We start from the raw sequence: 27,993 nt of genomic DNA, 5'->3' as shown, positions 1-27,993 counted from the left end.
TCAAGTTTTTATTTATTTATTTATTTCATATGCGTTATTTAATATTAATGCAATAACTGAAGAGCTATGTACACGGGGAGGGGTGACGAGGGGTACTTTCAGCACGCCTGCGCGATCGTCTTCCTTTTCGATGATAAACGTTACAGTAATAGCGTAAATAATATTTGTTTAATTAATAGGGACAGAGTAAACTGTAAGGACAATTAATAATTAACCGCAATCGGACGAGCGGGCCACGTCCGTGCCGGAGATTATTTATTTATTCATTTATGTCCCGGCAAGGCGAGAGACGAATACCAAAAGGTGGCGAATCTGCAAAATTACGATAAACGGGGGAAATTGTTAATAAATAGCTCGCCGGACGCGCGACCCCTCGACATTGCGACGTAGCGAAGCTATAAAATATATTTATATATATATTTATGTATATATTTTACACGAAAGAAAGAAGAAAAAGAGAAGAAAAAGAAGAAACACCGCGATCCGCCTGGTATCGAACCCTTGCTCGCGTTTTCCTCGCATTTCCCGCGACGTCTCCACGATCGTGTGTGTGTAAATTTGTGTGTTTTATGTGCGTGTTCCTTTTTCTTTATATATATACATACATAATAAACTTGCATCCATGCCTGAGAAAATCCCCTGTAAATATAGCCTTTCCTTTCCCCTTTTTTAATTTAAGTTTCGGAGGCGAGTTCCTGCGAAATCCCGAAGACATTCGAGAGAACAATTTGCGAAACCGTGTAAAAATTGTCTAGCATTTTCATTTCTTTTTTTTTTTCCTTCTCTGGGGACGGATTAAGGTTTTTCCTCACAGCTTTTCCCGATCAACCACTGGTCGACGACTCGATCCGACACCGTTTCTCAACGTTCCCGTACTGAATTCATCACAGCCTTATCACTAGCCATTTTGATATGATTGTCGACTACAAGTCTAACCGATTTAATCAACGCTTTTGTAATAATTACAAAAGCTCGCGGGATATGTCGCCGGCGTAATAAATTCGGTACAGTCACCTCAGATCGCAGGTGATGAAATTTTTGTTAATTAAAACCATTAAAAAAAAAAAGTTGATTACGTATATCTTTACCATCCTCTTTCCCGATTTTGGGTCGAAAGAGCGGACACGAATTTCCCGTTGGCACCTCGGCCAATGGGAATGTGTCCGTAGCGTTATCAACGCCTTATCGGCCGAAAGGAAAAAACGAAAAAAAAAAAAGAGAGAGAAAAAGGGACGAACTCGTGACTAGCATTTAAAAGTACCTCAAGAAAATCGAAATATCAAGAAAATCTCGTTTCCGAAACGGCCGATTTGCCGACCCCACCCCTCGCACCGGAGCTCCGCGAAAATTTGGCAGCATTTTCCAAAATAAATTAGATAACCTCATTATCGCTTGCTGGGCCCGAATTATCGAATTAAAAAAATCAGAGGGAGAGAATCACCGATTGGCCCGAAATTCCTTATCGCCACCTCGCACATACTTTTCTCTCTCCCTCTTAATTTTCTTTTCTTTTTTTTTTTTTCCTAATAATCATCTCCCACTTCCTTATACGCTCCTCTTCGGTAGGAATTCGCACGAAGGACCAATCCTTTAATTTTTTTTTTTACCATTTCATTTTTCTTTCCTCCTCGTCGAAGGGACTCTTACGAATTTTCCCACGATTACGAAATTCGGTGCACGTGGAATCGCTGGAGATAATTAAGGACACTCGTAGGCTGATTACGTACTAAACTCTCGAATCTTGGATTAGAGGATTACAAGCTCGATAAGGATCGCGAATGCGCGATTAAGGCACGACTTCGAAACTTTCCGAGTCTTGTCCTCAAAATTCCGAATCCGACGATTCGAAAATTGTGAATCGTGTATACATGTGTGTGTGTGTGTGGATCAGTGTGTGAGCAGAATTTCGGAAATTCGTGCAAAACTGGCGACCCAGGAAAATCCGACAATTTCCCAGGTGGCCGGACATCGGTTTCCCCACGTTCCACTTTATCTCCCCAAAGCGACCTGGCCGAGGATAAGAATTCCAATGATGAATTGTAACAAATCAAATCCGAATTTTTCGGAGTTCACTCGAAAGGCGTCCCCCTTCGCAAGCATCCTTTTCCCAGTCCGGTCGACGTGAAAATCCGTGTAAATATAAATATGTATATAAATAGCTCTGAAATATATCTCGAGTCTCCGTGTATAGGAGGAAAGCCAAGAAAAGGAGAAAACGCGAGAAACCGTTCGAGTGAGTCGGAGAGACGATGATCGCCCCTCGAGTGTCATCGCGACAAAGGCACCGAGTGATCGATTAGCGATCTCGAAACCGGATCCTGCCAAGTGTCACCGGGTTGATAAGCGATCGGGATATCAGAGTGACAAGAGTGTCAAAAGACCATCCCCTGGTCCCGGGTAAGAGATCGAGATTTCCTGACTTTTCAAGATTCCCGCCACCGGGGTGAGACTCGGCCGGAGTCGCGGTCGTAATCAGTCTATCAAAATCGGCAGACAGTCGGGACTGCCGTTAGAACGCATCCTCGTTTCCGCATCCTCTCGGTCCCCCCACTCGCCCCATCCTTACGCAGGCACCTTTTCCCTAACCTAATCTAACGTCTATATACAAGGTCGAGGAACCTCTCCAGGTTGGCCGACCTGTCCTATTTACACGACATTCGCCAGTCTCCCAAGTGACCGGAAGAGCGGAGGAAGGATCTCCCCGGTATCCTGGAGAACGAGAGGAAAAAGTGGAAGATTGAAAAACGAGAGGAACACCCGGGGAAGATCCTTGCCCCGCCCCGGTCTCATCTGAAGGGGATCCCTCTGGAACCCCCGAGCGCGCTATCATACAACATTCTATGTACAAAGCCGGAGAGCTTCCGGTTTCCGGTGAACGTCGAGGAGAGGCCGAAGACTCTACTCGATAAGTACAAGTACGGGGGGTCCGATGGAGAACGGTTCTTCGTGGCGCTTCCTGGTCTTCCAGTGCTTCTTCATGGTCCATCATGGTGCATCGGGTACCATCAGGTTCCATCAAGGTTCATCATGGTCCATCATCTCCTCCGAGCACCTCCATGCCGGAAACGTCTTCATCTCTCCTCCCAGCATCTTCGGAGTCAGCAATATCTACGAGCCTCGCTCTAGGAAGCGCCTTGCACCTGGAACCTGCGAATCCTGGCCTGGACGGACTCGCACTGGACCTCGCTGTACCTGGTGTACCTGCCGGCGCGAACGGGTTCCCTGATGACCACCAGGTTGCCCCCCCGTTCCCTGAGCGCCTCCAGTCCAGTCTTGGCCCTGCTGGTGGAGGGTGGTCCGACTCTGCTGGAGGGTTTCGGCTCGCTGGAGAACCGACTGAGGGCCTTGCTGACTACTCCGCTGCACTCCCTGGGCCAGATCCTCTGGCGATGGTGCTGTTGCAGCTGCTGTTGCTGCTGCAGACTCCGCCGTTGGTCGGGCCACCTCTCGCCCTCCCCCACGGCGAACGGGAAGCTCGCCCTGGCCTGGGACTTCCCATAGAGGACGAAGTCCAGGGAGTCGTCCGAGTAGATGCTGCTCCTGTCGCTTGAGCTGTCGGTGGAGACCTCGGAGACGGTGTCGCTGCCCGAGTCGCACTGCTGTTCCTCTCCCAGGATAAAGACCGGCGTGCACTTGAAGACCTCCCCGGCAGGCATCGTGTGGTTCCCGGTGGCTCTTCTCTGATGAGGACCCTGGACCCCGGTCGCCTCCAGGACGACGATCTCGGCGCCTCCCGAGAACTTCCTCGCCAGACTCTCCATGTTCCTCTTGAAGGTGTCCCGTCGATCCGGACTCAGCCCGATCCTCACCGGCATCGGGGCGCTCTTCGGCTTCGAGTAGATGTTCTCCGTGTGCGAGGACACCGCCCTGGGCGTCGTAGGACTCGTCGAAGAGGCCGTCTTCGTCTCCTGGACCGATTTCGCCGCCTCGACCTTCCCTGGCTCCGGACTCTGCGCCCTCGCCGGACTCGTGGCAGATCCTGACGAGGATTCCGAAGAAACCTCCTCCTTCGTCGGTCCTGGGACCGGCAAAGGGGCCTCCGGGTCGTCGAACATCGTGAACCACCGGTGCTGGAGACACTCCGTCACGGTCAGCCTTTCACTGGAAATTTAAAAAACATTCTTTTCTATTAATCGTTCTAGGAGATAATCCATCAAAAATTTGTATCATAGAGGTCGCGGACAAACAAAGGGGATTGATAACGCGGGTTATCACGGACGAGCGGAACTGGCCAGGGGAGACCGGAAACGGTCGCTTCCTCCCGGGTATCCGGAAGATGGATAGCGCGACCGGAACTCGTTTTTCTTCCCTCCCTTATCAGTGGAACTTATAATCGCTTCCCTTCCCTCATTTTTAAGGGGCTCGTTACCTTGGGTCCTTGACCATGAGCTTTCTCATCAGATCCCGGGCCTCCTCGGACACGTCCTCGAACAGGTCGTCCGGGAAGTCGAGGCGACATCGACTGATGTTGCAGAAGGTCTCCTGTTTGGTGTCACCCCCGAAAGGCGAGCATCCTGTTAGCAGGACGTAGAGGAGGACACCGACGGACCACATGTCCGTGGCCAGGCTGATGGGCTCGTAATTCAGGACTTCTGGGGCTGAAAAAAAATGTTTATTTGCGATTTTCTATTTTTTTTTCTTTGCATAACGTTTTCAATTTTCTACAAGTTTTTTTTTTTTTTTTTTAATTACTCTCGCTCGACGATTCGAATAATCGGCCACGAGGGAGGAGAGGGCGAGAGAAGAGTCCTTGATTAATCAATCGGTCGTAATTATTGATTGCCAATTAAGCCCGAAAGCACCGCTCGTAAAGGGTTAGGATTCCGATTGGCGAATAATTCGCCAGCAAGAAGTGCCGCCTTTCCGTCCGATCGCGCAACAGGTTGAGTTTCTCTTGGTCGGCGGCGGTCTCTTTGTAAAGAGTCATAGAAAAAAAATCGTCCGCGACGTATCTTTGCCGCTAAAAAAACTGAAAAATCAATCCAGACAACTCACCGACATAATCAGGCGTGCCCAGAATTTCGCGGATGTCCGCGCCCTGGCTGATGTACCGGGAAATCCCAAAATCGCAGAGCTTGACGTCGCAGTCAGGGAACTCGCCGGTCAAAACCAGGTTCTGGGGCTGAAATCACGAAAAAATGGGAAAAACGATTAAATAACTCCGGATTACACTCACAATTATTGACGAGATTAATTTATTAAGCCGCCGGAGCGACTCGCGACACTCGATAACACAAGAGAAAAGAAATCGGAAAAATCGGATAACGAGGTCCTTACGTCATGGAACAGCTGATCGAAAAAAATGAAAAATAAATAAATAAATAAATATGGGAACCTGAAGTCGAAGGCCTCCGTTCTCCAATTATCATCCGGCATCTTAATTTCAAATCTCTACGGGGGAATCGAGTTCAGAATCGCGAAGGAAGTCCGTCTCGTTTCTTCGGGCAATTAATCGCGGAATAATAATCGGTCTCGCAACTCCCCCGATAAGGAGGGGCCCCTCCCCCGCGTCCTTCCGTTAAAACGGCAACAATGGGCCGAGTGCGTCGTCCTGGAAACATAATTCACAGTCGTCCTAGGTGGTCGTAAACCAGTTCGAGTCCGGGTCCTAGGCCCGACAATGGGGCCCGGTGGTTGTTGCCGTTGTCGTTGTTGCCGTTGTCGCCGTTGCCTCGAGGGGGGGGGGGGGGGTGCCAACTGCCGCACACGTTCTCCAGGAGCATTGTTCGATTGTTGCCGGATGGGGAAAAAAAAAAAAGAAAGAAGGAAGGAACGCGAAAAAGGGCCCCGGCATTCGGGGGGAAAATGGCCGCCCCTAATCCGCTCGATTTATTCCTCCCCTCTTCCTGGCAAACCCCTGGATTTCGATCCACCCCCGGTAAAGTAATGTCAACTAGATTGTTATAAAAGAGATATCATAATTTATAAAATTTTCCTCGGGATTTTATTCACGTCTCCGCTGGACTTTTCGTTTTCGCGCATTACGTGCCGTAATCTCGCTCTTTGCGCGATACCTGCAATTAATATGTGTGCACACACACACACACACACCTCCTTACCTCCTTACCTCCTTACCTCCGGCGGTTAGGATGAAACAAATGAAATCGCGCCCTGGGACTCCCAGGGAGCGGGGGCGGGCCTCTCGTTTGTTTCATTGATTTCATTTACTCCACTTACACCACTTGAGGGAATTAAACCGGACCCGCTCGAGCGGCAACTCGGCTCTGCTCTCTTCGGTTTGTGCGTTACGTTTCGTTACTCCGAGTTACGCGCCGGACGTGACCCGACTGTCGAACGGACTCCCTCGAGTGAAGTCGAGAGTAATCCCAGCCTAGCTTAACCCACGAGGTAATTATGACATCGTTAAAACATAATTAAGATTCCTCCTCGCCCGGCCGAAGGCAAAAAACAAGCCTCACAAAAGAGAAAAAATAAAAAAACCGTCAGATATTAAAGCATTCCCGGTTTAATAATCAACATTCCCAGGGAAACGGTCTCAAATCCACCGACCTCGCTCTATTACGTTATCTATCATTTTCTCATTAACGGGATTCCTCGGAAAATAAATAGTTACGCACTCGTCTCTCTCTAAATCGGGTACAGGGTTCGCGAGGGGGCTCAGAGATGGCGCCGATTCTGGATCAGCTGCGTGGCTTGACCGCGAGATGTCGTCATTCGAAGGTTAGTAAAAAAAAGTGGATTTTGATTGTAAAACCCACGAGGCGGATGGAAGTTTAGTTATATTTTTCTACCTTTTATTATGGCCGGCAACGGATCTCGCCTTATAGGCTCGTTCACTTTTATTTCACTGTAAATCGATAAGGAACGCTTATCTGGATTAGCTTCAGGTGGGGCCAATGTGCATCGATTAATGCGTCCGATCGCGTCGAATTGCGTCGTAGACGTGTAGACGGCCAAATAACGAGCAGGCATTCCCTGCAATTTCCGCGGCAATTCCACTCCCCGGTCCGACTCGTTTAAGCCAGACACGTTGCGGACGCTTTTTAACCAACCGGAGTCTCCGTTTAGGGGGATCCCCGTCTTCCGGTCTCATTGAAACTTCCGGCGCGTTTCAGGGCCGAGGGGAACCCAGACACGCATTATCGGCAGAAAGAGAGTACAGCTGCGGCGCGCGTGCCTACGTCCGCCGTCTCGCGTCTCTCTCGCTCCGCATTAAACCCCCACGCGCAAGAGGGAGACAGAAAACAGATGTCCAGGACCATTCCAATCCGGTGACTCCCCGAAAAGAAATGTGGAGCATTCCCCGAAGTAGAGAAATTTACCGGACAATCGTCGGTCTTTCTCGACTCCTCTTCCATCTGACGTTAAAAAAAAAATTGCGGAAGCCCTTTCCGGTACTTTTGTTTCCCGACTCTGACAAATGGAAAGTCAAGAGCGACGCATTCGGCGCCGTCGGGATTATTACACGCTCGCCAAAAGTTCTCCCCCTCTCCGGTCTCCTCCCTCCCTTTCATTTATCTCTCCCTTTCTAGCCTCCTTTTGGCATTCCTCGACTAGAAATATCGCAGGGTGCGTCGACTGGAAGCCGGCCGCACAAATGGCCTCTTAACTACAGCGCCGGCCAAAATTCACTGTCAACGGACTCTCGGACATGCGACCGGCATTAAAATCTCCCTCTAAAAAATCACACTCGTCGGGATAATCAAATCTATCATTATTCCCAGTACCGGGATTAATTACAAAACAGGGCCATGCCTTCTTTTTGCATCGGGGAAAAATTGTGCCAATCAAGAGAGGACCTAAATCCCCCCGTGTAAACACGGCTTTAGAGAGCGGCGCCGGGATTCGTGGGCTCCCAGCCAATGAGGGCCCTGGAGACTCGCCAAGGAATTCCCCCGAGATTTTTTTTCCATTCATAACCGTGAGCATTCTATATGCATCCCCGAGAGTTCGCGGCGGTCTGGAAAAATCGGAAGGAATCCCAGAGCCTATTTCTCGAGGAGCTCCGAAGATCCCCGGGACTCCCAGGGGGGATACAATTTCCAAAATATCCGACGAAAAAAATATCCCCCGCAATATCACGGCATGTTAAAAGATCCGCGAGACGGGCATAAAATCATGACGAATATCCGTCTTATCACTTCCCAGAGAGGAACTTCGACGCACTTCCGGTGCGCCGATCGCACGAAATCTCTTCTTGCGACGAACTTCGCGATACGCCTGATAACAGGCTCGTATCGAATGCCAGGGCGTCGTTGTAAACGTCCACTCTTAATCGATGAAAGGAAAAAAAAATTAATGAATTAATTAACGAATTAAAAGTCAGGAATTAATGTCCGATAAAATAATTTCCCTCCACTTCGGAGAGCCTACGACAATTCGGCCGATAATATGGAGTAACTTGCTAAGCCGTAGGAAAATGGACCCGCGATAAGACACCCGGCATTCGCGAGTTTCAGCAAAACCGGGAGAAACTCTCAGGTTTCCCTCAGGATTCCCCGCAGGGACGTCCGAGGAATCCCGAGGCGAGCGACATTCGAGTAGCCCGAGGAGGAATGCGCTAATTAGCGGCGAGAGAAAGAAGAGAGGTCGAGGGAGGGGGAATAAACGAGAGCAGGAAAAAATCCCGCGACGGCCCGAAAAATCCTTATCACGGGCGATAAGGCCGGAACGGAAGGCGGCTCTCGGCTTTCTTTGTTGGGAACCCTGCCTGGAGTCATTCTCAAAGTCGGCGAGATCCTGAATGGGCATCTGAGAATAGCGTTCCATGCAAGGTAGAGGGGAAGTACTCTCGCGCGTACTCCCGCCGCGTTTCAATTATTTCCCTAAAATTCGTTGGAATTATAATTCTTCTTATTTATCACGAAATCCCGTACAGTCATTTTTTATCTACAACGTGCATTGTTTTTCCATACACCAGGTTAGGCGATAAATCCGTCGAGGTGGGAAATCCCCTCGGGGAGGTCGCTTCGCGAAGTTAGCACCCCGCCGGGTAGATGGCGCCACGAGAGGAGGGAAATATCTGCTTTGAGAGGGAGAGAGGGAGAAGGAGCAATTAACTCCAACTAATTAGCCGAGTGTTGGGAAAAATCGAGTCGCTAGTCGGTTAAGTGGGAAGAAAGAATCGGTTATCTTCGGTAAAAGGGGGGAAATACTGCGTAGGAACGAAAATCCTCGTTATCGGGGCGATATACGCGTCCGCGATGATCGCGTACTCGAGAAGTCTCTCGGGGTGAGGAGAGATATCGAAAGATCGCGCTTGAAAGTTCCGCAAACACATTTGCGGTGAGATGAAAGAAAATATGCGGCTACGGGGATTAAAAAGTAAAAACTGTACGATAAAACCCGGCACACGCTCTCCGGGTCTATCCGTCTCTATCCAGCTCGCGACTTCATCTCCATCCGTCTCCGTTGCCCTTTCTCTATCTCCCTCCCTTCCCTCCTCTCTCCGGCGAGTTAACGGCAATTTGCGAAACGCAAAGGTAATTGGGTTGCATAATGGAGATCGCAATCTCGGCCGGGTTGAAAAATCCCGGGAGGTGGGTGTCGCGGGTATCATTAATTCGCGCGAAACGCTCGCCGATTCGCCGGCTCGCCTTGACTCGCCCGTTTCGATATATTATATTTTTTTTCCCCTTTTTTCTTTTTCTTCCGCGGGAATTGGCAAACGCGAAAACCCGTGTACCTACGCCAAAAATGATCCGAAGCCAAAAATCGAATTTTCAAGGATGGTCGCATAAAAATTTAGAGACAAAGTGCGAACGATGGGAGTCGATTAGGCGATAATTTAATTGGTGACGATGATATCGATAACCCCGATGGGGGTCTGGGATTCCCTCTAGACTCCCCTAGACGGGGATTCCCGATACCACTGCAGCCCGGTAACCTCGGAATTCCTCGGCCAGGGCGGCGCCCCGTTGCCTCCAATCCGTTTCTAATCCGGCAGTTGGCAGGACCGCTCGTTATTTGCATAACAATCTGGGTCGGACCGAGTCTCTAAAGTCTCTAGAGTCTCTAGAGCGCCGATCGGACGTTAGCCCCCGGCTTGGACGCCGGTCAAGCGACGCCGGCGCCGACCGAGTCCCCCCAGGACTCGTCTCGCCGTTGCATTGGGTAAGGACCCCTCGCGATCACCCGGACCATACCAGGACTCACCTTGATATCGAGGTGCGCCACGTTCAGGGAGTGCAGACAAGCGATGCCGTCCAGGATCTGGCGAAGCAGCCTGGCGACCTGTCGCTCCTCCGGGACCTCGTCCCTGTCGAGGACCATCTGGAGTTCACCTCCGGGAGCCCTGTAGAGTAGAAAAAAGGAAGAGATATAGCGACGGAGTCCAAGTGGCGAGGGATCGAGCAGTAAACTCGGGGTGCTTACAGCTCGAGGACGAGGACCATCTCGGTGCTGGTCTCGAAGACCTGGTGAAGGGAGACGAGCCTTGGACAGGGAGCGGCGGCGTCCAGCACCGCCACCTCGTGAAGTGCCTCGGCTCGAAGTTCCTGGGCCCTTCGTCGCTTCCTCAGGAACTTGGCGGCCCACTGGGTGCCGCTGGACCTCTCTCGGCATCTCCTCACCGTGGCGTACTTCCCCCTGCAAGGAACCGAGGAAAAGAGTTCGAATTATTCCAAAGTCAGGATTCCCAGGGGACGAGGGGTACCGACGAGAGAAAACGCGAGAGGAGCAAAACCGCGAAAGCGCGAACGGAGACACGGGAGGAGGGCAGAAAGGTGGAGGGAAAAAAAAAAAGTAGAGAAAACATGGCGCGAGAAGGGCAAAACCGCGAAAGCACGAAGGGGAGGGTACTCGAGGGAGAGACGACCTTCCTGGAAGCCTGGGAGCCGACACGGGAGCCGGGCCAGGGGGCCCGAAGGCGCCGCAATTTTACGCACCAGGAGTCAGCGGGCCCGCCGCCATCTTGGCCGCTGATGAGATCGGTCCAAGGCCCCTTTGTTCCCTCCCCCTCTTTCGCTCTCTTCGAGCCATCAACGGCCACCAGGCATCCAGGTTTATGACTTTTGGCTCGCCGCGGGAGAAAGAGGAGGAGGAGGAAGGGAGGGAGAGGAAAAGAGGCCACCTGGACGGGAGTGCGACGAGGAAGCTCGGACATGCCCAACCGAGAGAAATGCCTCGGCTCCCTAGGTTCAACCACCCAACATGGCCGCTTCCAGCAAGAGCGCAAGAGCCAGTCGAGGAGTCCCGCAAGGCCTGACCGATTGCGCACAATTTCCCCATTGTTTCCCCATTTCCCCGAGGAACAGGACCCGAGGAGCCATATGCCCAAACTCCAGAGTCCTCCGGGATCCCGAAACCCTCGACGCCCCCTTTATTTCTCAGTCCCCAGGGACTCCATCGACCCTCGTTTCGCGTCAGCCTGGGATCCGGAGACCCGGGGGAACGGCTCCCGTGAGTCCTCGAAAACCAGCGAAAACGGGCCCGAGTGATCCCGACATCGCATACCGATCGGATGCTGTAGAAAGCCATGCACTTTCTCCGAGAGGCGTCTCCGAGGCGGACTTTTCTCGCGCGGGCAAACTCCTCGGAGGGTCCCGGAAAGTGTGCTGCGAGCTTGGAAATATAACTCGGATGTTCCATCACCGGGGCAATTTTTCTTTTTTTCTTCTTCAAGAGACAGGAACCAAGGGAGGGTATCCCGTGGTTGGGGACCCTAGGTCCGGGTTACTAGACGGTGGACCAAGTCCTCAAAGGGGACGTTCCTCGTTCTCGTCTGTTCTCCACCTGCAGGGGGATAGTCCGATGCAACGGTCCAGGGTGCCGATAAAAATCGACGATAATCCCAGGGGTACCCGGGGTAATTGTTCTCCAGAGGTGAAACCGTACCCGGGATCGATGACCCCTGGTCAAAGGGCCAGGGATTTACTTCTCCCTCTCCGGACGAAGGAGAGACCGTACGCCGCATGCCGTACATACTGTACAGCGTCGCTGCCCGGGATCCTTCCTGGTTCTTCCTGGTCCGGCATCCTTCCAGCATCCTCGCTACTCCACTTAAGGTTCGGTCCCGCGAGGCGCAGCCTCTTAAGGGCGTTCATTAGTCCCGGACAAGAGGGACCTCCGACCTCCTCTTCCACCTAGCCCTTCCTGGGAGCCCTGCTCGGAAAGTGAAACCCAAAGCTCGGAAACGCGGTTTTTGTCCATATTCAGGGTCCTCGAAACTCCTCGTCCTTTCACGGCAGGAGGCCGAGGAAGTCCGGACACCATGGACCCAGACCAGGAGATGGAACAAAGGAAGGAACGGTTCCATGGTCGGCGAAATCCCAGACCATAGAAGCAGACTATATGAACCTGTAATCCAGTTTGAGTTGGACAAAAAAAATTAACAGGCTCATTGGAATCCTTCTGTGATGTAGACGTTCGTGAGTTCTCCGACACTAGGAAAATGCCGAGCCTCGAAAACGTGAAAACGGTAATTTTCGGAATTTCTAAATTTTTTTACCGCTCTAGTTTTTGTGAAAAAAAAAAAAAATTGGCAGAACATCTACATCACGGAAACATTACAATAACCCCGTTAATTTTGTTTGTGCACACTCGAACTGGAGGTTCACCCAGCCGGAGAAGCGGGACCTCTCCTTGTCCGTGGTCCGCCATCTTGGAGAACGGTGGTCAAAGGCCACGCACCTTGCCCGGGATAATTGCGTCGGGGTTTGACCGTAACCACCTTCCCGTGGGAACAATGCGATTCCACGCGACTTGGAGAGCCGTTACACCTCCGCTTCCTGAGAAACCGTTGACCGTTAATCTCGATCCGCATCCTAATCGGCGAATTATCGCGATTAATCGGCGAACGAGCGCGTCGAGGTCTCGTTTGGCAGGAGCCTCCGCCGCGGCGTCCCCCGAGGTGCGTCGAGAGCGCGACGTCGCTCCTTCTCTCGTCCTATTTAAATAGAAAGCCCCTCTTAAGAAGAGGAAGTATCCGGTGTCGATCGCGGAGGCGCCTCGAGAGGGCCTCGGGATGGGCGAAAAGTTTCACTCGGTGCTCGATTTACGTCGTCGGGCCCGACTGGTGCGATTTATCGCGGCGTCTTTGGGCGCGCCAAAAGCGGCCTCGAAAAGAGACGGAGAGAGAGAGAGAGAGAGAGAGAGCGGCTCTGGCGTCGCTTTAAGGAGGAGCGGGGCCAGGTTCGACGAAACCAGGGGAAGAGGGACCCGAGCGACGATACCCGGAGCGGCGACCCGTCGAGAAGAATCGATTTTCGAGCGACCTCGAGAAAGAAAAGTCGAAAAGTCGCTCGGCAGGTCGACGACCCCCGATCGACGCGACGTCCCCCTGAAATCTCGAGGAAAATAAAGGACGCTACTCGCTTCTCCCGTTTCGTCATCGACGGAGGGGGGACCGGTCCTCTCCCTCCCCCTGCGAGTCGCGAAATCCCGAGGGACCGGTCCCGGCGAGTATCCGCGATTTCTTGCGAAATTAATGCTCGGGAAGGAAAGTGGAAGAAAGGAAGAAAAAAATTAACAAATAGGCGGAAGGATCGATTCGTCGGATTTACTCGTAATCGGCGAAGAGGCAGCCTCCGGGGTTTCGGACTCGGGAGGTGGCCTTGACCCTGAGAGGGTTGCCGCCACCCCGCAAGAGGTGGTCCCACCTCCGTCCTATCGATTTCCATCTACTCCTCCTCTTTCAGAAATTAGATCCTGGATCTCGGAATTTCCGATTCCTGCGAAATTAGTCCTCGCCGAGGAAAATCGAGATAATGGGAGAAGAGGCGGCTTCCGGGGTTTCGAACTGGCGCGGTGGCCTTGACCCTGAGAGGGAGCCGGCGACTCCTCAGGAGTTGGTCCCACCTCCGGAGATCATCGTCCCTGGTCTTCCCCTACCCCGGCAGATCGCCTTATCAATTTCCTCCCCTCCTTCGTCCTCCGTCCTTCCCCCTCTCGGCCTCTTCCTCTTTCGCTCGCTCGCCAAAAGGTCAGCAAACTGTGGCGGTCGTCGAAGGACGCCTCGGATGCGCTCCTCTTCGAGGGCCATTCCCCTCTCTCTTTTCCAGGTCGTCCTAACCTCGTTCGTTTTCGTTCTGGCCGGTGCTCCTGGTCCTTCCCCCTCATTGGGGATTCGAGTCTCGTCCATCTGCCATTTTTACCGGAGCTCCCATTACGGGCACCGAGCGAAATGTCAGCGACAATTTATTCCATTTATTTTTCGAATGAATCTCCGAAAAGCGCAATACCTCCGATTAATTTCAACCACCGTACCCCCAGGTGATTCGTGCGATTCGACCTGCTGACGGATGAAACGGTGAAAATCGACGGCTAATGTTATCTTTAAGGTGAAATTGATTTTTTTTTTATTCTCCTCGCTCCTTTTTAACGACCACGACCCACGCTTCGATTTCCCTCTTAGAGGAGGCTCTGCCCATCTGAGGGACCACGTGGCTCCCTTTTGCCTTGCTCTTCAAGAACGCCGACGTCCACCCACGTGGCCGACTCGGCCTCGAAACTCGCGGTCTAGCTGACGTAAGTTTTAGACGGCGTTACGCCGCGCGTTGAATCATCAAAGGAGGCAAAAGAAAAAGAATAAAAAAAGAAACAGAGGGAAAGGAAAAATGCCACGGAGCCGCGTAAAGGACGCGGCGGCTTCCTGGCTGGAATTAATATCGGCCCATCCGCGGAGAATCGTGCCGAACAAACATTTGATTAACGCGACTCGGAGTCCCCCTAAAAAAAAAAAAAAAAGAAAAAACAAATCCCACAAATAAAAAAGAACACCAATGGACGAGGCGATTTCTCATCGGAATGCAAATCGAGTTTGTCCTCCCACGCGGCCTAGGATAACCTCGAAACCGTCGATGCCTATTCCCGGAGCATCCTTCCCGATTCGTCCTTCGAAGGAGGACTTTCCCCGCTGACAAAACAAGCCATTGTACGTCCATTAGCACGAGAGATGCGGAAGATGAGCCCAATCAATACTCCGGAAGGTCCCACTCGGTGACTACTTTCAAGGACCGCGGCGCCGGAGTCCCGCCGAACCTCCCAGGAAATAAATTCGCCCGGCTCCCTGTGGCGGTGAGAAAAATCGGAAAAAAATTCCCCCGACCCGGTAATGGTCCCCTCTTCCAGGGAAAAATATCCCCGGCACTCCGAGGACCCCGAGGAGGAGCCAGGGACGAGCCCTTCCAGGAGCGTCCGTCCTTCGGGGAAGGACGTTCCGCGCGGCGGCGTTGCGCAAGACCACCGGCCGCGCCGACGGAAGAGGGCCTTAAAAAAAAAAAAAAAACCGGGTGTCTATAAACATCCTCCGGGTCTATTATCACGGATGAGTCAGGATCGAGGCCGACAAAATTAGGGTGCGTCCCGCTCGACGGCCAAATCAGGTGTTCGTGACTCATTTAGCGTTCTCCACCGTTCTCCAGTGTTCTCCACTTGGCCAAATCCTCCGCGCTCTGTTCTGCATCTCGTCCCCCGATTCCCGGCCGCGTGGGAAGCGGCTCGGAGACGAATCGGCCAAGATTGGAGGGAATCGAAAAGCAGGAACCCCGTGCGATAAGGAAACGCATTCTTCCCCTCTCTCTCTCGGTCGCCCTCGATCGCCGCGAGAGAGACGAGGACGCGCATATACGAGTTTCGCGGGGCGAATCGACGACCCGCCGGGAACGCAGTCGGCATTCCGCGGGGCACGGAGATAGAAAGAGAGAGGGCAACGGGCTAGCGAGAAAGGGTACCAACCGGGGGGAGAAAAGAGGAGGGAAGAAGAGGGGGGCGCGAGAGAGGACTCGCGGCCATCGGAGGACGCACTATTCCTGGAAGGAAGATCGACGACCCGTTATAAACCCGAGATCGGTTCCATCTCTCGGAGATTCTGTTATAACCACCGTCCCTAGGCCGGCAAGATTTCCCGTCGACGTTTCCCGAGTATCTAGGTTACCGTAGAAAGAGAGAGAACGAGAGAATACGTAGCTATGAACCTCGAAAATGCGGCAAGTGCGGGAGATTTCCGGACCTATGGCGTGGACTGATACAAAGAGGGAAAAACAAATAAATAAATAAATAAATAAATGAATAAATGAATAAGGGAATAAAATATGGCGAGGGCTAGGTAAAACGGGAAGGCCGGCGTCGCAGCTGGCGAATAGCGCGAAACGTCCCGGCGATTATCCCGCTCGCTCGACCTTATCCGAGCGGCACGTTACCTTATACCTACACGTTCGTTAAACGATCCCTCGTAAAGGTGCGACGGGGGTTTGGGGAGGGGGCAGGGGGGCAATCTAACCTCGACACGCGAGGGCAACGAGAGGCGAGACCCTCTTCCCTTCGGGGAAGCGAAAATTGCGACGTCTCGTGCCCCCGGGGGAAGCGAGTCGGTGGGAGCGACCTGGAACACGCCTTCATTTTCATAATTTCTTCGGGAAAGGAAAGAAGAAGAAGAAGAAGAAAAAAAAAATAGAAGAGGGCTGAATTTTTATCTCTCGAAACGGAAAGGAAGTCGTGGGGGGAAGAGATGGACCGTATCCGAGGACAAGACGGCGGTTCGTGCTTCTCTTAACCGGGCCGCATGGGAGACCGTATCCGGTGGCCGGCGACGCGTCGCTGCCGCATCCGGTCGTCGGACGCCCCGAGGAGGGGCGGGCTCGCATTCAAGTGCAAATCATTTCGCGCCATTGTCCGCGGGCGCCGTCTAATTGGAAGGGCCGGCTCATTGTGCGCCGAAGTAACCAGTCCGAGAGGGCGATTCAATGAATATAAACCGCCAGGGGGGGGGTATTTCGGCACGTCCGAGGACGCGGCGCGAGGGTGCCATCGAGCTCGAGGATCCTCCGAAGAAAAAACCCGGAAATTCCCAGGGGAACGGATTCTAGAAGGATTTAAAGTGCCGAGGTGGACGCGCGTCGAGCGCCGTCCGCCATGACGGCTTCGCGCCCCCACTCCTCCTCCACCCCCACCACCTCCGCGAGACCCGAAAAATCATCGAATGTTCCCCCAGAAAAATCGCGAGTTCCCTCGAGATCGCAGAAATTAGATCGAAAGAAGGGTCCGTAGCGGTTTCCCGGAGGGTTCAAAGAGCTCGCCTATGCGTTCGGATTTCCTCAAACCTCGGCGGATGGGTTTAATAACCCCGGGCTGGTCGTGGAGCTTCCGCGAAGCTTGGCGTAGGTCAGCGCTCGCCGTCGCCGCGGCGTGGGGGATCGTAAAATGGAATCGCATCGCCGACGGAAGTGCGCCTCGGGAATTGATACTCGACGTTCTTCTTTTCCCGGCCCCGGCCGCCGCGGATCGCGATAATTCATAATTATTGCCGCGCCGACGTGGCGGACTTGGTATTTCATTCAGAGACCCGGACACGACCGCCGGCCCGGAAAAAGACATCCGAGGCGATGAGATAAATTCCTAAAATTAAACGGCCACCCCGAGATCCCCCAACCGGGGCTTAAATCGGTCCCTCGACCTCTTCGGAAGTCACATCTCGTTAATTCGGGCCCCTGGAGACGAAATTTCAAGGTAAAAGGAAATAATCCCTCCACCCTTCTTCCTTCTCCCTGTCCTCCCTTCCCCCGAGGTCTCGCCCTACCCGGGATACCCGACCACGTCGAAAGCCGGCTCCGAGGGCGACTTGACATCTTTAGTGCACTCCAGACAAGACGAACTCGTTGACCCCGGCCAGGGTGGCGGGGGAACTCGAAAAACCGTAATGGGACCGAGGGCCGACCTCGAGGAACGTCGACTTTTGAGTTATTTACGGGCCGAAGGCATCTCCTGGGTCTTTCTCCCCTTGGAGGAAACCAAAAAAGAGATCATTGAAAAGAAAAAGAAAAAAAAAAAGGAAACAATGAAATATCCGAGAAATTTGAAACATCGTCCTGGAGTCCTCTCTTCCGAGGAGGCGCGCGCGGAAATCGAGGACGAGCCCGTTGTTCTTCCTCGTCCTCTCGTTTCCCTTCCTTTTTATTTCCCTCGTTCCCTTCGGTTTTCGCTCCTCCGCTTAATTTATGCGAAAGGGGCCAGACCCGGGCTGGCTCGTAAATGTCTTGGCGTAAGGAAAAAAAAAAAGAAAAAAAAAGAACCTCCACTCGACTAATTTTTTAAGGCTGGCCAGGCCACCAGGACACGCTTTCGAAATTTCCAACCTCCTGTCTGATAATCTTATCCCGAGGTGATTTTCCCGGAAGGGGGGAGAAATTTATTCCCGATTCCCTATCAGGGAAAATTTCGAAAATTCCCTCCCGAGGGGGAGGAAAGGCGGCGACCGCGGTTTCGAGTTTCGGTTTAACGGTTTCCAGGTGGTGCCGGCACCGGTTCCAGGGAAGAAGGGGTAAGGGGGGCCCCAAGTGACTCAGGTGACTCAGGTGAGCAGAGCCGAGTTCGCACCTGCGACTCCTGGGCCCACTTTCCAAATTCCGGCGGATTTCCGAGAGGCGGGTATAAATCGTAGTGTTCAATATTAGAATATTAGCCGTTTCTATTGTCTTTCAATGCCCCTCTTTGGCAAGGAGACGGTATAGAAATTATCTCGCAATCGTCAGGGCCGGTGTCATCGGTGTCATGTCTTCAATGTCTGGCCCTACTTTTGGGCCCGACGGGTGATTTAGAGCCGGGCCAGATTTATGGGGCCCAATGGGACGGACGGGCCCCCTGGGGCCCCTGAAAACGCAAATCTGCCCCGCAATCGTCACCGATGCCGCAACGCGGGGAATACCGGATTACAACGTCAATGGGGATAATTACCGGTACCGCCGGTTAAACGAGCCTTAATCCGGATTTACTAAGTCGTATTGATTTACGACGGTCACCAAGCGCGCGTGCGAAACCGATCGGGATGGATACACTAAGTTGCCGGCTAATTCTCGGGGTACATGGATTATTAATTAATGATTAACCCTCGCGAATGGCATCTCGCGGTGTGCGGAAATCCGAGCGAACGAGGGGAGAGATAGAGAGAAGACGGCGACGCTGGGCGTCGGATCGGGGCGTAAAATGGAGGAGAGAGAGGGGTCCTCTTCCGCGGAAGAAATCCCATAAATCAACGGGGGCCCGGACGATAAACCCGCTTTTCCAGGGTTACGTCAAAACGGCAGGGCATTAACGTCCCCGAGAACGACAGTTGGCACACGCGATTCGTAATCGGCCGCCACCGTTACGCGGGTCTAACGCGCGGACATGACGCGTCGAAACGCTCGCCGCTTCGTGGATTAATATCGCCGAGACGGTAAAATCCTCGCGCGGACATATGAAAAAGTACTCCGGAGGGTTTAGGAGTTTTTCCCGAATTTTACTGAATTTTCCCGAATTTTACTGAATTTTTTCCGAATTTTTAGAGCGGCCTCGCGAGGTCTGAAAAAACCCGGAAAAGGGGGAAATTAACGCGTATTGCGGAATCCTCCCGCGGGGCTTCGTTAAAACTGAGGCAAAAACTCCTTGCCCCCTCACTCCTGTGGAATAGAGCATGGGAAAGGCCCCGCCGAGGGGCCCCTCGGGGCCCACAGGAAGTGGGTCCTACGCTGCACCTGCCGGCGATGCACCGCGACGTGCCGCGTCGCGGCGCTCGACCTCGCAGGCGTTCGTTCGGCTGCGAGACCCACTTGCGGCGTGCTGGCCCACATGGGGCCCGGCTTCTGGGACCGCCGGAGGACGGGGGCCCGGGGGGAGGAAAAAAAGGAACGAGGAGAGAAAGAGCGCCCGTGAAAACCGCAAAACGTACCGCGCGGCACGCAACGGAGAAACGCGTCGCCGCCATTCCCTTGGCAGAGGCTTGTCGGGCCCTTTCCCGAGGGCCTCAAATTTTCACGGCCAAGGAACAGACTGATTTTCGGAAGGTCAGGTGTTAATTGGCACCGAGACGGTACGGGGGGTGTCAGGAGTCGAGGATTCGGACAGGGTGGCAATTATCGTCGAGTGCCTTTGGGCACGACGGGCCCGGTGGGTCCGACGTATCGAGGAAGCAGGAAACAAAGGAAAAACAGAGCCAGACGGGAGAGGCGTCCCGTCGACGCGGAGGCATTCAATTATCCGGAGGACGATTCGACCGGGTCCGGCGACACGGGGCCCTACGGCCCAAAAACCGCAAGAGGGCCGCCGGAGGGGGAGAATTGGACCGACCGAAAGGGGGCCCCCTCGGAGCGACGCTGTCGACAACGACGGACCCAGAGACCCGGATAACGTAGCCGGGGGGCCCCACGGGGCAGAGTAACGGTCCCCGGATGAAGGTTACCAAGAGTCGGCCGCGCCGGAGAGTCTCTCTCGGGCCCGTTCTCAGGCCCAAGGTCCCAGCATCCGCGGATCGGGATCCTCGGGCCCGGCAGCGCGGGCTTCCGCGCCCTTTCCGGCCATCTCGGGGCCCGATTTCAGGCCCCCTCCCCCCCTGGGACCATAAGGCCCAATTTCTGCCCCGCTTCCGGCGAAAAATCGGGGCCGGACGCGCCGGGCTCTCAGACAGGAGTCTCGACGTCGTCCGAGCCGTAAATTATTCACGTCTCTCGCCCGCCAGGCGCGGAGAGGAGGCTGGACCGCGTATCTCTCCAGCCTCCTCTCCCAACAGAAGCCAAAAAAAAAAAAAAGATCGCCATTGCGGAGCGGACTCTCCGCGGCACTCTAAAATTGCGTAAATTAATATTGCCGAGTTCCTCCTGGAAGAAAAAAAAAAAAAAAAAATGTAAAGGAAGAAAAATCCAATTTTCCGCAAATTAAAGTCGGCGATAACGGAGGGCACCTCGGAACAGGTTGCGTTATCGCTGCGACGGATAGGAAGGGCCGTTCCTCCCGCAGGTTCCGGGCAATTAACGCCGGATAACAAGGCGCGGGGCGGAAGCGAGGGGGAGGGCTCCCTCGGGAAAGGAAGTTCCTCGGCGAGATTCCTGAGGGATTACTCACCGAGCGGACTTTGGAGGGAGACTCTCGCGGGAAAGAGAGGCGTCGCTCGGAGGGAGGGAGAGGGAGTGAGAAAAAGGGGGAAAAGAAATGAAGGAGAGAGAAGAGACCCGCCCGGCGGAGGGCCTCGCGGAAAAAGGAAACGGGAAGAGGGAAGGAGAGAAAAAAAAATTCCCGGCGGAGGACCTTGAAAATTGATGGTTCTAGGTACTCCCTATGTCTGCTTCCCTCCGTAGAGAGGATTTTTCGGGATAGGGCGACGACCCCACGACCCCTCACCCCAGAGGGAGAATTCTTTTGTCGCGTACCATCTCCATGACCTCCCTCACAAAAAAAAAAAGAATTCGCGTTAAAATTCATAGAACCAGAAGATGAATTTAATAAGTAAAGAGATGTACGAGGAGCGTCGATCTATCGCGATCGTTAATCGAACGGCGTTTTTGGGGAATTCTTGAGACACGGCTTCGGGAGGAGCCACTTCCGGGGGCTTAGTCAGATGCCTGTCGCCCCGTCGTGGCCGGAGATTTCGAAACCGGCGTCGCCGAGTGTGACTTTTCACGACCAGGTGACGAATCCACGGCGTCTCCACGAAATTCCCTCCTTTTCCCGCCGGGAGTATCCTATTAACGGCAAGGTCGCACCTCCGCATCCGGCCGTTTTCCCTATCCGTTCGTCACGGCGACTCGTCACGGACTATCGGGAATTATCGGCCGTGCAGGTCGACACGTACGGATCCCGGATAGGGGGAGATATCGAAAACGTCCACCTCGGGTAAAGACGATCGTCATAGCCGAACAGGTTGAGTCACTCCCGAGGAATCCCTCAGGAATCTCAGGAATCCATCCCGGATCGAGCCCTCTCCACCTGGTCGTCCCCTTTATCGGCCCTCGACTGCTTATCACCTACGCAACCACATCTACCTCTGGATAGCAACAGAACGGCGGCGATTAATTAATCCTTTCCCGCCCTCCCCCCGAAAAATTCGGCGTATCTCTCACCGATCGACCGATCGATCTCTATCGGGACGAGGGGGATCTATTAAAAGCCGACGCCAAACCAGTATGCGGCCGTTTAACCGCGGAATCGTCCCGCGCCGAAGGAGAAAGAACTCCTACGGACCGGAGGAGTGAAATCCCTCCACCTTTCACCGAGGGCGCCATTTTGCGATCCGTCGCTAGCCTCCGCGGCCTTTTCGGCGGCCTTTCGACTCGCGAAAGTTCGATTTTTTTTTTCTTTTTTTTTTATACCGAGGTTTCGGCGAGGGATCTAAACTCGGATTCTTAGGGGGCCGATATCGATCCCGATCGATTCGAATCCGGTCCTAGGTAAGGGATATGCTCGTGTCTCCCCGGCGTCGTTGGACGCTATTCCCGTCGTCCTTGACGACACCGGAGTAGGATCGATCGTTCGATCGCCAGGAGAGCGAGAGAGAGAGAAGGAAGGGAAAAAAGGAGAAACAGGGGTATCGATCTGACACGATCGGCGGTGAACGGCTTTATTACGTTCGCCGGTCGCGACTCCGGGGAGGAAAAAACCGCGTTCCGCTTATTACCGGCAGCTGCAGCTGCACCGGAGAAAGCGGGCCCTCTTTATTCCGATCGCGAGAGACCGCCGAGTCGGCGACGATCCCCTCGACGATTTTCATCCGTCCTTTTCTTACTCTAATTTTGTCTTCTTTTTATTCCCTCCAAAGTTCAGCAGAAAATGTTAAAAAAGGCGTTTAAAAAAATCCAAGAAAGGGGGATCTTTCTATCCCGATCGCGAGAGACCGGCGACGACCTTTTTCGTGCGTTATTCTTCCATTTCTTTTTAATTCAGCAGAAAATTTAAAAATAAAAAACGTTCTAAAAATCCCGTGGCTATTTTTTTTTTTTTTTCCCCCCCCCCCATTAAGATCGACTCCTTTCAGCTCCCTTTACGACACTCGACGGCGCCTGACAATCGTCGCGTTGCAGATGCACCGACGCACTTCTAGGAGGGCGGGTAAGGGGGCGCTTTTTATATGCATCGGGCATGTGCATCGTTCGCTACGAGTAAATGCATTCCCGACGGGGCACATGGTGCATCAATGCTGGCGCCAGGATGTACTCCCGTTGCAAAGACGACGAGAGGAAGCGACGAGGGGAGAGACGCCTGATAGTCTTCGAAAAAAAAAAAGAGTACTATCTAAAAATCCCACAAGAGTAAAACCTCCATTCTTGTAAATTATGGAAAAAAAATCCTAGAAACTTGCAAAAATTCCCCCAAAAAAAAAAAAATTCCAAACATTCAGAAAAATCGCGGTCGACGTGCTTTCCAAACTGCCCGATCCGAAATTCGTCCGGGAAATCGGGAAAGCCTCGATCCTCTCCTCCGAGGTGGTAATTTGCGAGGGCCGATCGCAATTAGCCCGAGAGCGCGTAATCGCTCGCTCGGGGCGATTCGCGTCCCACACGCGGCCGGTTTCACTGCATCCAGGTCATCGTCGAATGACCATCCTGCGTGGATACGAGTCTATAGAGAGACACGTAAGAGGCACGCACGTCCCCGCACACACCGACACCCCGCGACGTATAGGCACGCTTTCGCGCGGGCGAAGAATAAAAAGAAAAAAAAAACAGGGCAAAGACAAAGGGAATTTAATTGAAAAAAAAATTCATATAAAGGTAAACGGGGAAAGAACGAGGGTGAACGAATCGCCGGATTCCCTGAGAGTCCCTTTATCAGAGAGAGGGGACGAGAGAGAGATAGACAGACTTTCCGGGTCCGAGAGAGCGCCGGAAGAGAGTCGAGAGAGAAGTTCGATTTTCGAGAGACGGCGTTTCGATTTCTAAAGTCCGAGAACCGGTCGGGAATCGCTCGGGAGGTGAAAAGAGGAACGGCGACCGGAATGAGTTTTCTCCCCCAAAAAGAGCCTCCGAGAATAGCTCCAGTTACGGGAGACTCACCCTGGGTCTCGAGATCCTCCCCTGGATCGATCCTTAAGGAATAAAAGCACGAGAAAGAAAAACCAAAAAAAAATGTAATTCCGTCCGTTTCGAGATGCGGAAAGAGAGAACTCGGTGATAGCGCGCTAGTGTTTAGACTAGGAGGAGGGAAAGGAAAAAAGATGAAAAAGGAAAAAAGAAAAAATCGACGGGACGACGTCAGACCGAGTGCGCGCGCGCGACGGAGTCGCGACGCGGAATGCCGCGGCTGCCACGTGGGTGACGTTCTCTCGCGGGATCACGTGACCAAGCCGCGCCGGCCAATCGGCGCGCCGCGATTCGGTCACGTGAGCCCGGTGACTCGGCCGCGCGTGCGCAGTCCACCTTCCCCGCATTACCTCACCGATAAACCGGCGGTCAGCCTTTGTGTTAAGAAAAAAAAAAGGAAGAAGAATGAGATGATAATGAAAAATAAACGTTACCGCGATTGCGACAATAAAAAGGTACCCACTCCTCAGCCTGCTGTGGTAGATACTACTGCCACTTGAGGGGCCCTCTTTTAAACATATATTTGAAAATCAGAAAATTCCTCTAATAATTAATTTTCTTAATCCATACCAGGGAGGATATTTTTGACTCCCCACAGATGACTTTCGGCCGCTTTTCCTCGGGATCAAGGCGAAGGAGAGAGACAGAGTGAGAGAGAGAGAGAGAGATCAAAGGCAGAGAGACCAGGGTAGCCCCGAGATATCGGACATTTAAGCGGCCGATCGAGGACTCTCGTCTTTCGAGAGAGCCTCGTGTTTCCACCTGCCCGAGTATCCGATATCCTTCTAAGGTCGACCGGTAATCCCCTCGGTGTAATCGCACACCGAGGCAATCGCGGTTTCGCCATTTCGCTATTAGGCGCGGCCATTTTCCCGTATAAATTTAATCCCCCTCGCCCTTCGATTCGCCTTCCACGAGAAATATCCATACATATAAAAAAAAAAGGAGAGAAATATTTAAAGTACCCCGGGACATAAGAATCCGGAAAAAAATGGCGAAGACGCGTGGAGCGGAATCCCGTAGCTCCTCAAAATGGGGAAGGGGGGTAAAATAAAAAGGGAGCAGAAATGGACGGAGAGGAGAAACGGGGTGTAAACTTGACCGTGAACTCTCGTAGGGATTTCTTTTTACCCGCGCCCCTTGGATTCCGTTCTTTTCGTCCCTCCCTCCGCATCCTTTTTCCGCTCTTTTTCCCCGGCCATTCCGGCGTGCCTCCTCGATTCCTCGCCGGTGAAGAAACCGAGCCGGCGCTATTTAAGAAGCGGTTCCCCGAACGGGAGCGGAATGCGCCCGCGCGTAATTGCATCTTCAATTCCCGCTCGTAAAAAGAGAGAGAAAGAGAGGGAGGGAGGGAGGGAGAAGGGGGCCGCAAAGAGGGGGACGATAAATATATTTTCGGCGGAGAGACGACTCGCGCGTACGACGTTCCGGACTTATGAATGGGGCGTCTCTGTCCGTCTCTTTCTCCCTCTCTCTCTTCCTCGTCTCCGCCGCCGGAAGGAGAAGGACGGAGCGGCGCCCGGCGCCGATCGGCCGACGAGGACGGCCCTCGAAGACAGAGAGGAAAACGGATGTCGAGGAGGACGCGAGATGGGAATTCAGTGGGAGAGAGAGAGAGACCCGAGACCGCCCTTTTCGGAGTTTCGGTAACGAAGAGGTGGCTGCAACGTTTTTCCTGGAACTCCCGAGACGGGGATCCTCTCGGGAGGGGCCATTGCGGACCTCTGGAAGAAAATTCAGGATGGAGACTAAGGGAGTCCTTCGGGAGCACATCCAGTCCCTGGGGACCAGCTGGCCCGGACGGAGCAGCTGCGGCCCTTGCAACGAGCGGGGAATTTCCCCGTGTTGATTCTACTCGAGAGTTCGGTCGAAACGCGCGCAGAAAGCGTGCCAGGGGAAGGAAAATTGAATAAGATAGGGAAAAAACAATATAGAAAAACCAACAGCACATTTATCCGCCCACCGAAGAGAAAATCAAGTAGAAAGCGCGAGTAAATGAAAATATAAAAAAAAAATCCCATCCTGCGGCATTCATTCGTACACCTGCATTTCCCCAAATGGGAAATTGGTGTATCGAACGTGGAATAAATAAATAANAAATAAATATAAAACAAGGATGCCTGCAATCGAAAGGTTCTTCATCCCCCGCGGCTCCATCCGGCCAATAAAGGATATAAATATCAAGTGGCGAGTGCATACCTCGCGGTCTTAGAATACTCGGTCCGGCCACGGCTAATTTCGACTCGGTGCTAAAATTTCTCATGGCGGCCCCTCTCTCTCTCTCTCGGCGGTCCTCTCGAGACGCCGAGGTGGGCGAAGGAGGCGCGGAAGAGGAGCGTTTCCAGCCGAGCAAAATCGGAGGATCGATCCGCGCGAGGGGAGACCCAGGCTTTATTTACATGGCGAATATCGAACCGAAGGCCACGGGTTGCCATGATAATATTTACAAGCCGCCTACCGGCGTCGAGTTGCGACTCGATTACGACGCCTTTGTCGCGAGATGGCCGACCCCCTCGACCCGCGACTCGTCGCCCCGCTTACCGATTTATTTTCAATTTATTTACGATTATCGATCCCCTCCGCGAGAGGCGAACGCCGAAAAAGAATTCCATGAGAATTCGGGGATTTCTCTAGAACCTCGAAATTCGTTTCCAAAGGGCCAAAAACGACCCGAAAGGACCATCGGGGCGATTCCCCCCTCCCATTCGTCCATTTGCCCATTTTCCAAGACCCACCCACCTCGCAGCGGAAAATTCCGAATTTTTCCCGACATTTCGGCCTTCTAAGAGGAAACGCAAAAACGGGGTCTTGAATTTTTCTTCCTCTCTTTTTTTTTTTCTTTAACCCCGAGTACCCTTCCGGTTCGTCGCTGACCCTGAAACGGCTCCCAGGGTCAGGAGTCGACCTCGTGGACGGGGAAAAGTATATCTCCCAATTTTCCTCCGCAAAATCTCCCGTCTGGGTCCCCGACCTAGGGCAACACCCTCCCAGGAATTCCTCTCCCCGCGTTAAGTCCGCATTCCTGGGGTCTCTCGCGGATTTTCAAAATAGAGAATCAACGACCGACCCTCCGACATTTTCCCCGCCGAGTTTTCGAGGTTTACGAGGAGAGCCGAGCGACGGGACTTCCGTCGAATCGCGGAATACCGTAAGAGAGATTTCGCGCGAGGAATTCCCTCTCGGCGTGGTCAACTTTCACGGGGGACCTTTTTCGCGGACTTCCCCCGGAGCTCCTCTTCCACGAGACTGCCTTGATACTTCCGGACGGAAAAGTTCCATAATTCAGTACAGAAATACAGGATAGAAAAGGACTAATTATTTAAAACCACAAATAAAAAAAAAAATCCCCCATATCATAAATCCCAATACACCGCCTCTAGACTCCAGAAAATTAATTTAATTAATATCCAATTCCAGGATTTACTCTCGTTATCAAAACCCACCCATAGTCCGTCTCTCCTTAATGGTATAACGATAACGATCTTAACTTTTCCCTGCAATTATTCACGCTAAGAAAATCAGCGTCTTAAAACTAGCGTCCGAAAATACAGGGTTACATTTACGTGGAGGTAGGGAATCATTCCCGAGGAGAAATAAAATCATCGTCTTAAAACTAGGGTCCGAAGATACAGAGGTATATTTATTTGAAGGTAGAGGGTCGAAGACCAGAGTACGCCGGTTACCTGGCGAAAGGCTGCTCCTCGACGTCGTAGAGTTCCTCGAGGGTCTGCTTGGAGAGGAGCCTCTCGAGTCGCTGGGGCGTGGGAGCGAGGTGGCCGGGGACGCAGGTGGTCTCGAAGAGATCCGCGGTCATGGTTCCGGCGGGTCCCACGGGGGGAGGCTCGTCGCCTCCCGGGGGCTGCGGGGCACAGGGCGACACTCGCGTACACTCTCCCCGGGGCGCGAGCGCCGACTGGCACGGCCCTGAACTTGGCACTCCGGGCGGCACCCGGTGCCGCAGGTGCGCGCGCACGTCGCGGGTTTAACGAACGGCCCGACGGAGGGTTAGCAGCTTCCGCTTAGGAATTCTTCTTTCCCTTCGCCTAAAGGACGCTGGAGCGAGGGGAGGCTCCGGGAGAGCCGAGGAACAGGAGCGTCGTCGCGTAGCCTCGCATCTCGGGCGGATATGGCGGTTAACCCGACGGTGAACACGAGGGCGAATTTCGGGAGCTCCGCTCCGCGCGACGGCCCACTGAGGATTGAGCGCGGCGCGCGTCGCTCGCCGCCCCCACCCCTGTCGGTCGCGGCGGCGCGAGCCGCGAGCAGCCGC

General features: G+C 53.2%; 1 protein-coding gene across 1 annotated transcript; it reads right to left on the bottom strand.

Annotated features, from left to right (window-relative positions):
* LOC105700995 (serine/threonine-protein kinase 17A) lies at window positions 1–27,901 on the bottom strand. The gene is made up of 6 exons (XM_012427366.1): window positions 27,407–27,901; window positions 10,336–10,548; window positions 10,117–10,255; window positions 4,996–5,122; window positions 4,370–4,598; window positions 1–4,101 (listed from the first exon to the last, which is right to left on the bottom strand). The coding sequence occupies exons 1-6, from the start codon at window positions 27,535–27,537 to the stop codon at window positions 3,123–3,125; spliced, it is 1,818 nt and encodes a 605-aa protein (XP_012282789.1). The 5' UTR covers window positions 27,538–27,901; the 3' UTR covers window positions 1–3,122.
* Window positions 27,902–27,993: the final 92 nt, after the last annotated feature.

The sequence above is a fragment of the Orussus abietinus genome, unplaced genomic scaffold (genome assembly GCF_000612105.2).
Source record: "Orussus abietinus isolate OABI.00-Male unplaced genomic scaffold, Oabi_2.0 scaffold9, whole genome shotgun sequence".
NCBI classification, from domain to species: Eukaryota; Metazoa; Arthropoda; class Insecta; order Hymenoptera; family Orussidae; genus Orussus; species Orussus abietinus.
Note: the sequence above shows the minus strand (reverse complement) of the source record. Positions and strands in the feature narration are given on the sequence as shown.

What these genes read in the sequence shown, in the direction of transcription:
- LOC105700995 (XM_012427366.1), bottom strand. Translation starts at nt 27,537, where the DNA reads ATGACCGCGGATCTCTTCGAGACCACCTGCGTCCCCGGCCACCTCGCT. An exon ending in GAGGAGCAGCCTTTCGCCAG is followed by an intron (nt 10,549 to 27,406) that starts GTAACCGGCGTA and finishes GGTTCCTTGCAG; the next exon opens with GGGGAAGTACGCCACGGTGA. An exon ending in ATGGTCCTCGTCCTCGAGCT is followed by an intron (nt 10,256 to 10,335) that starts GTAAGCACCCCG and finishes TCTACTCTACAG; the next exon opens with GGCTCCCGGAGGTGAACTCC.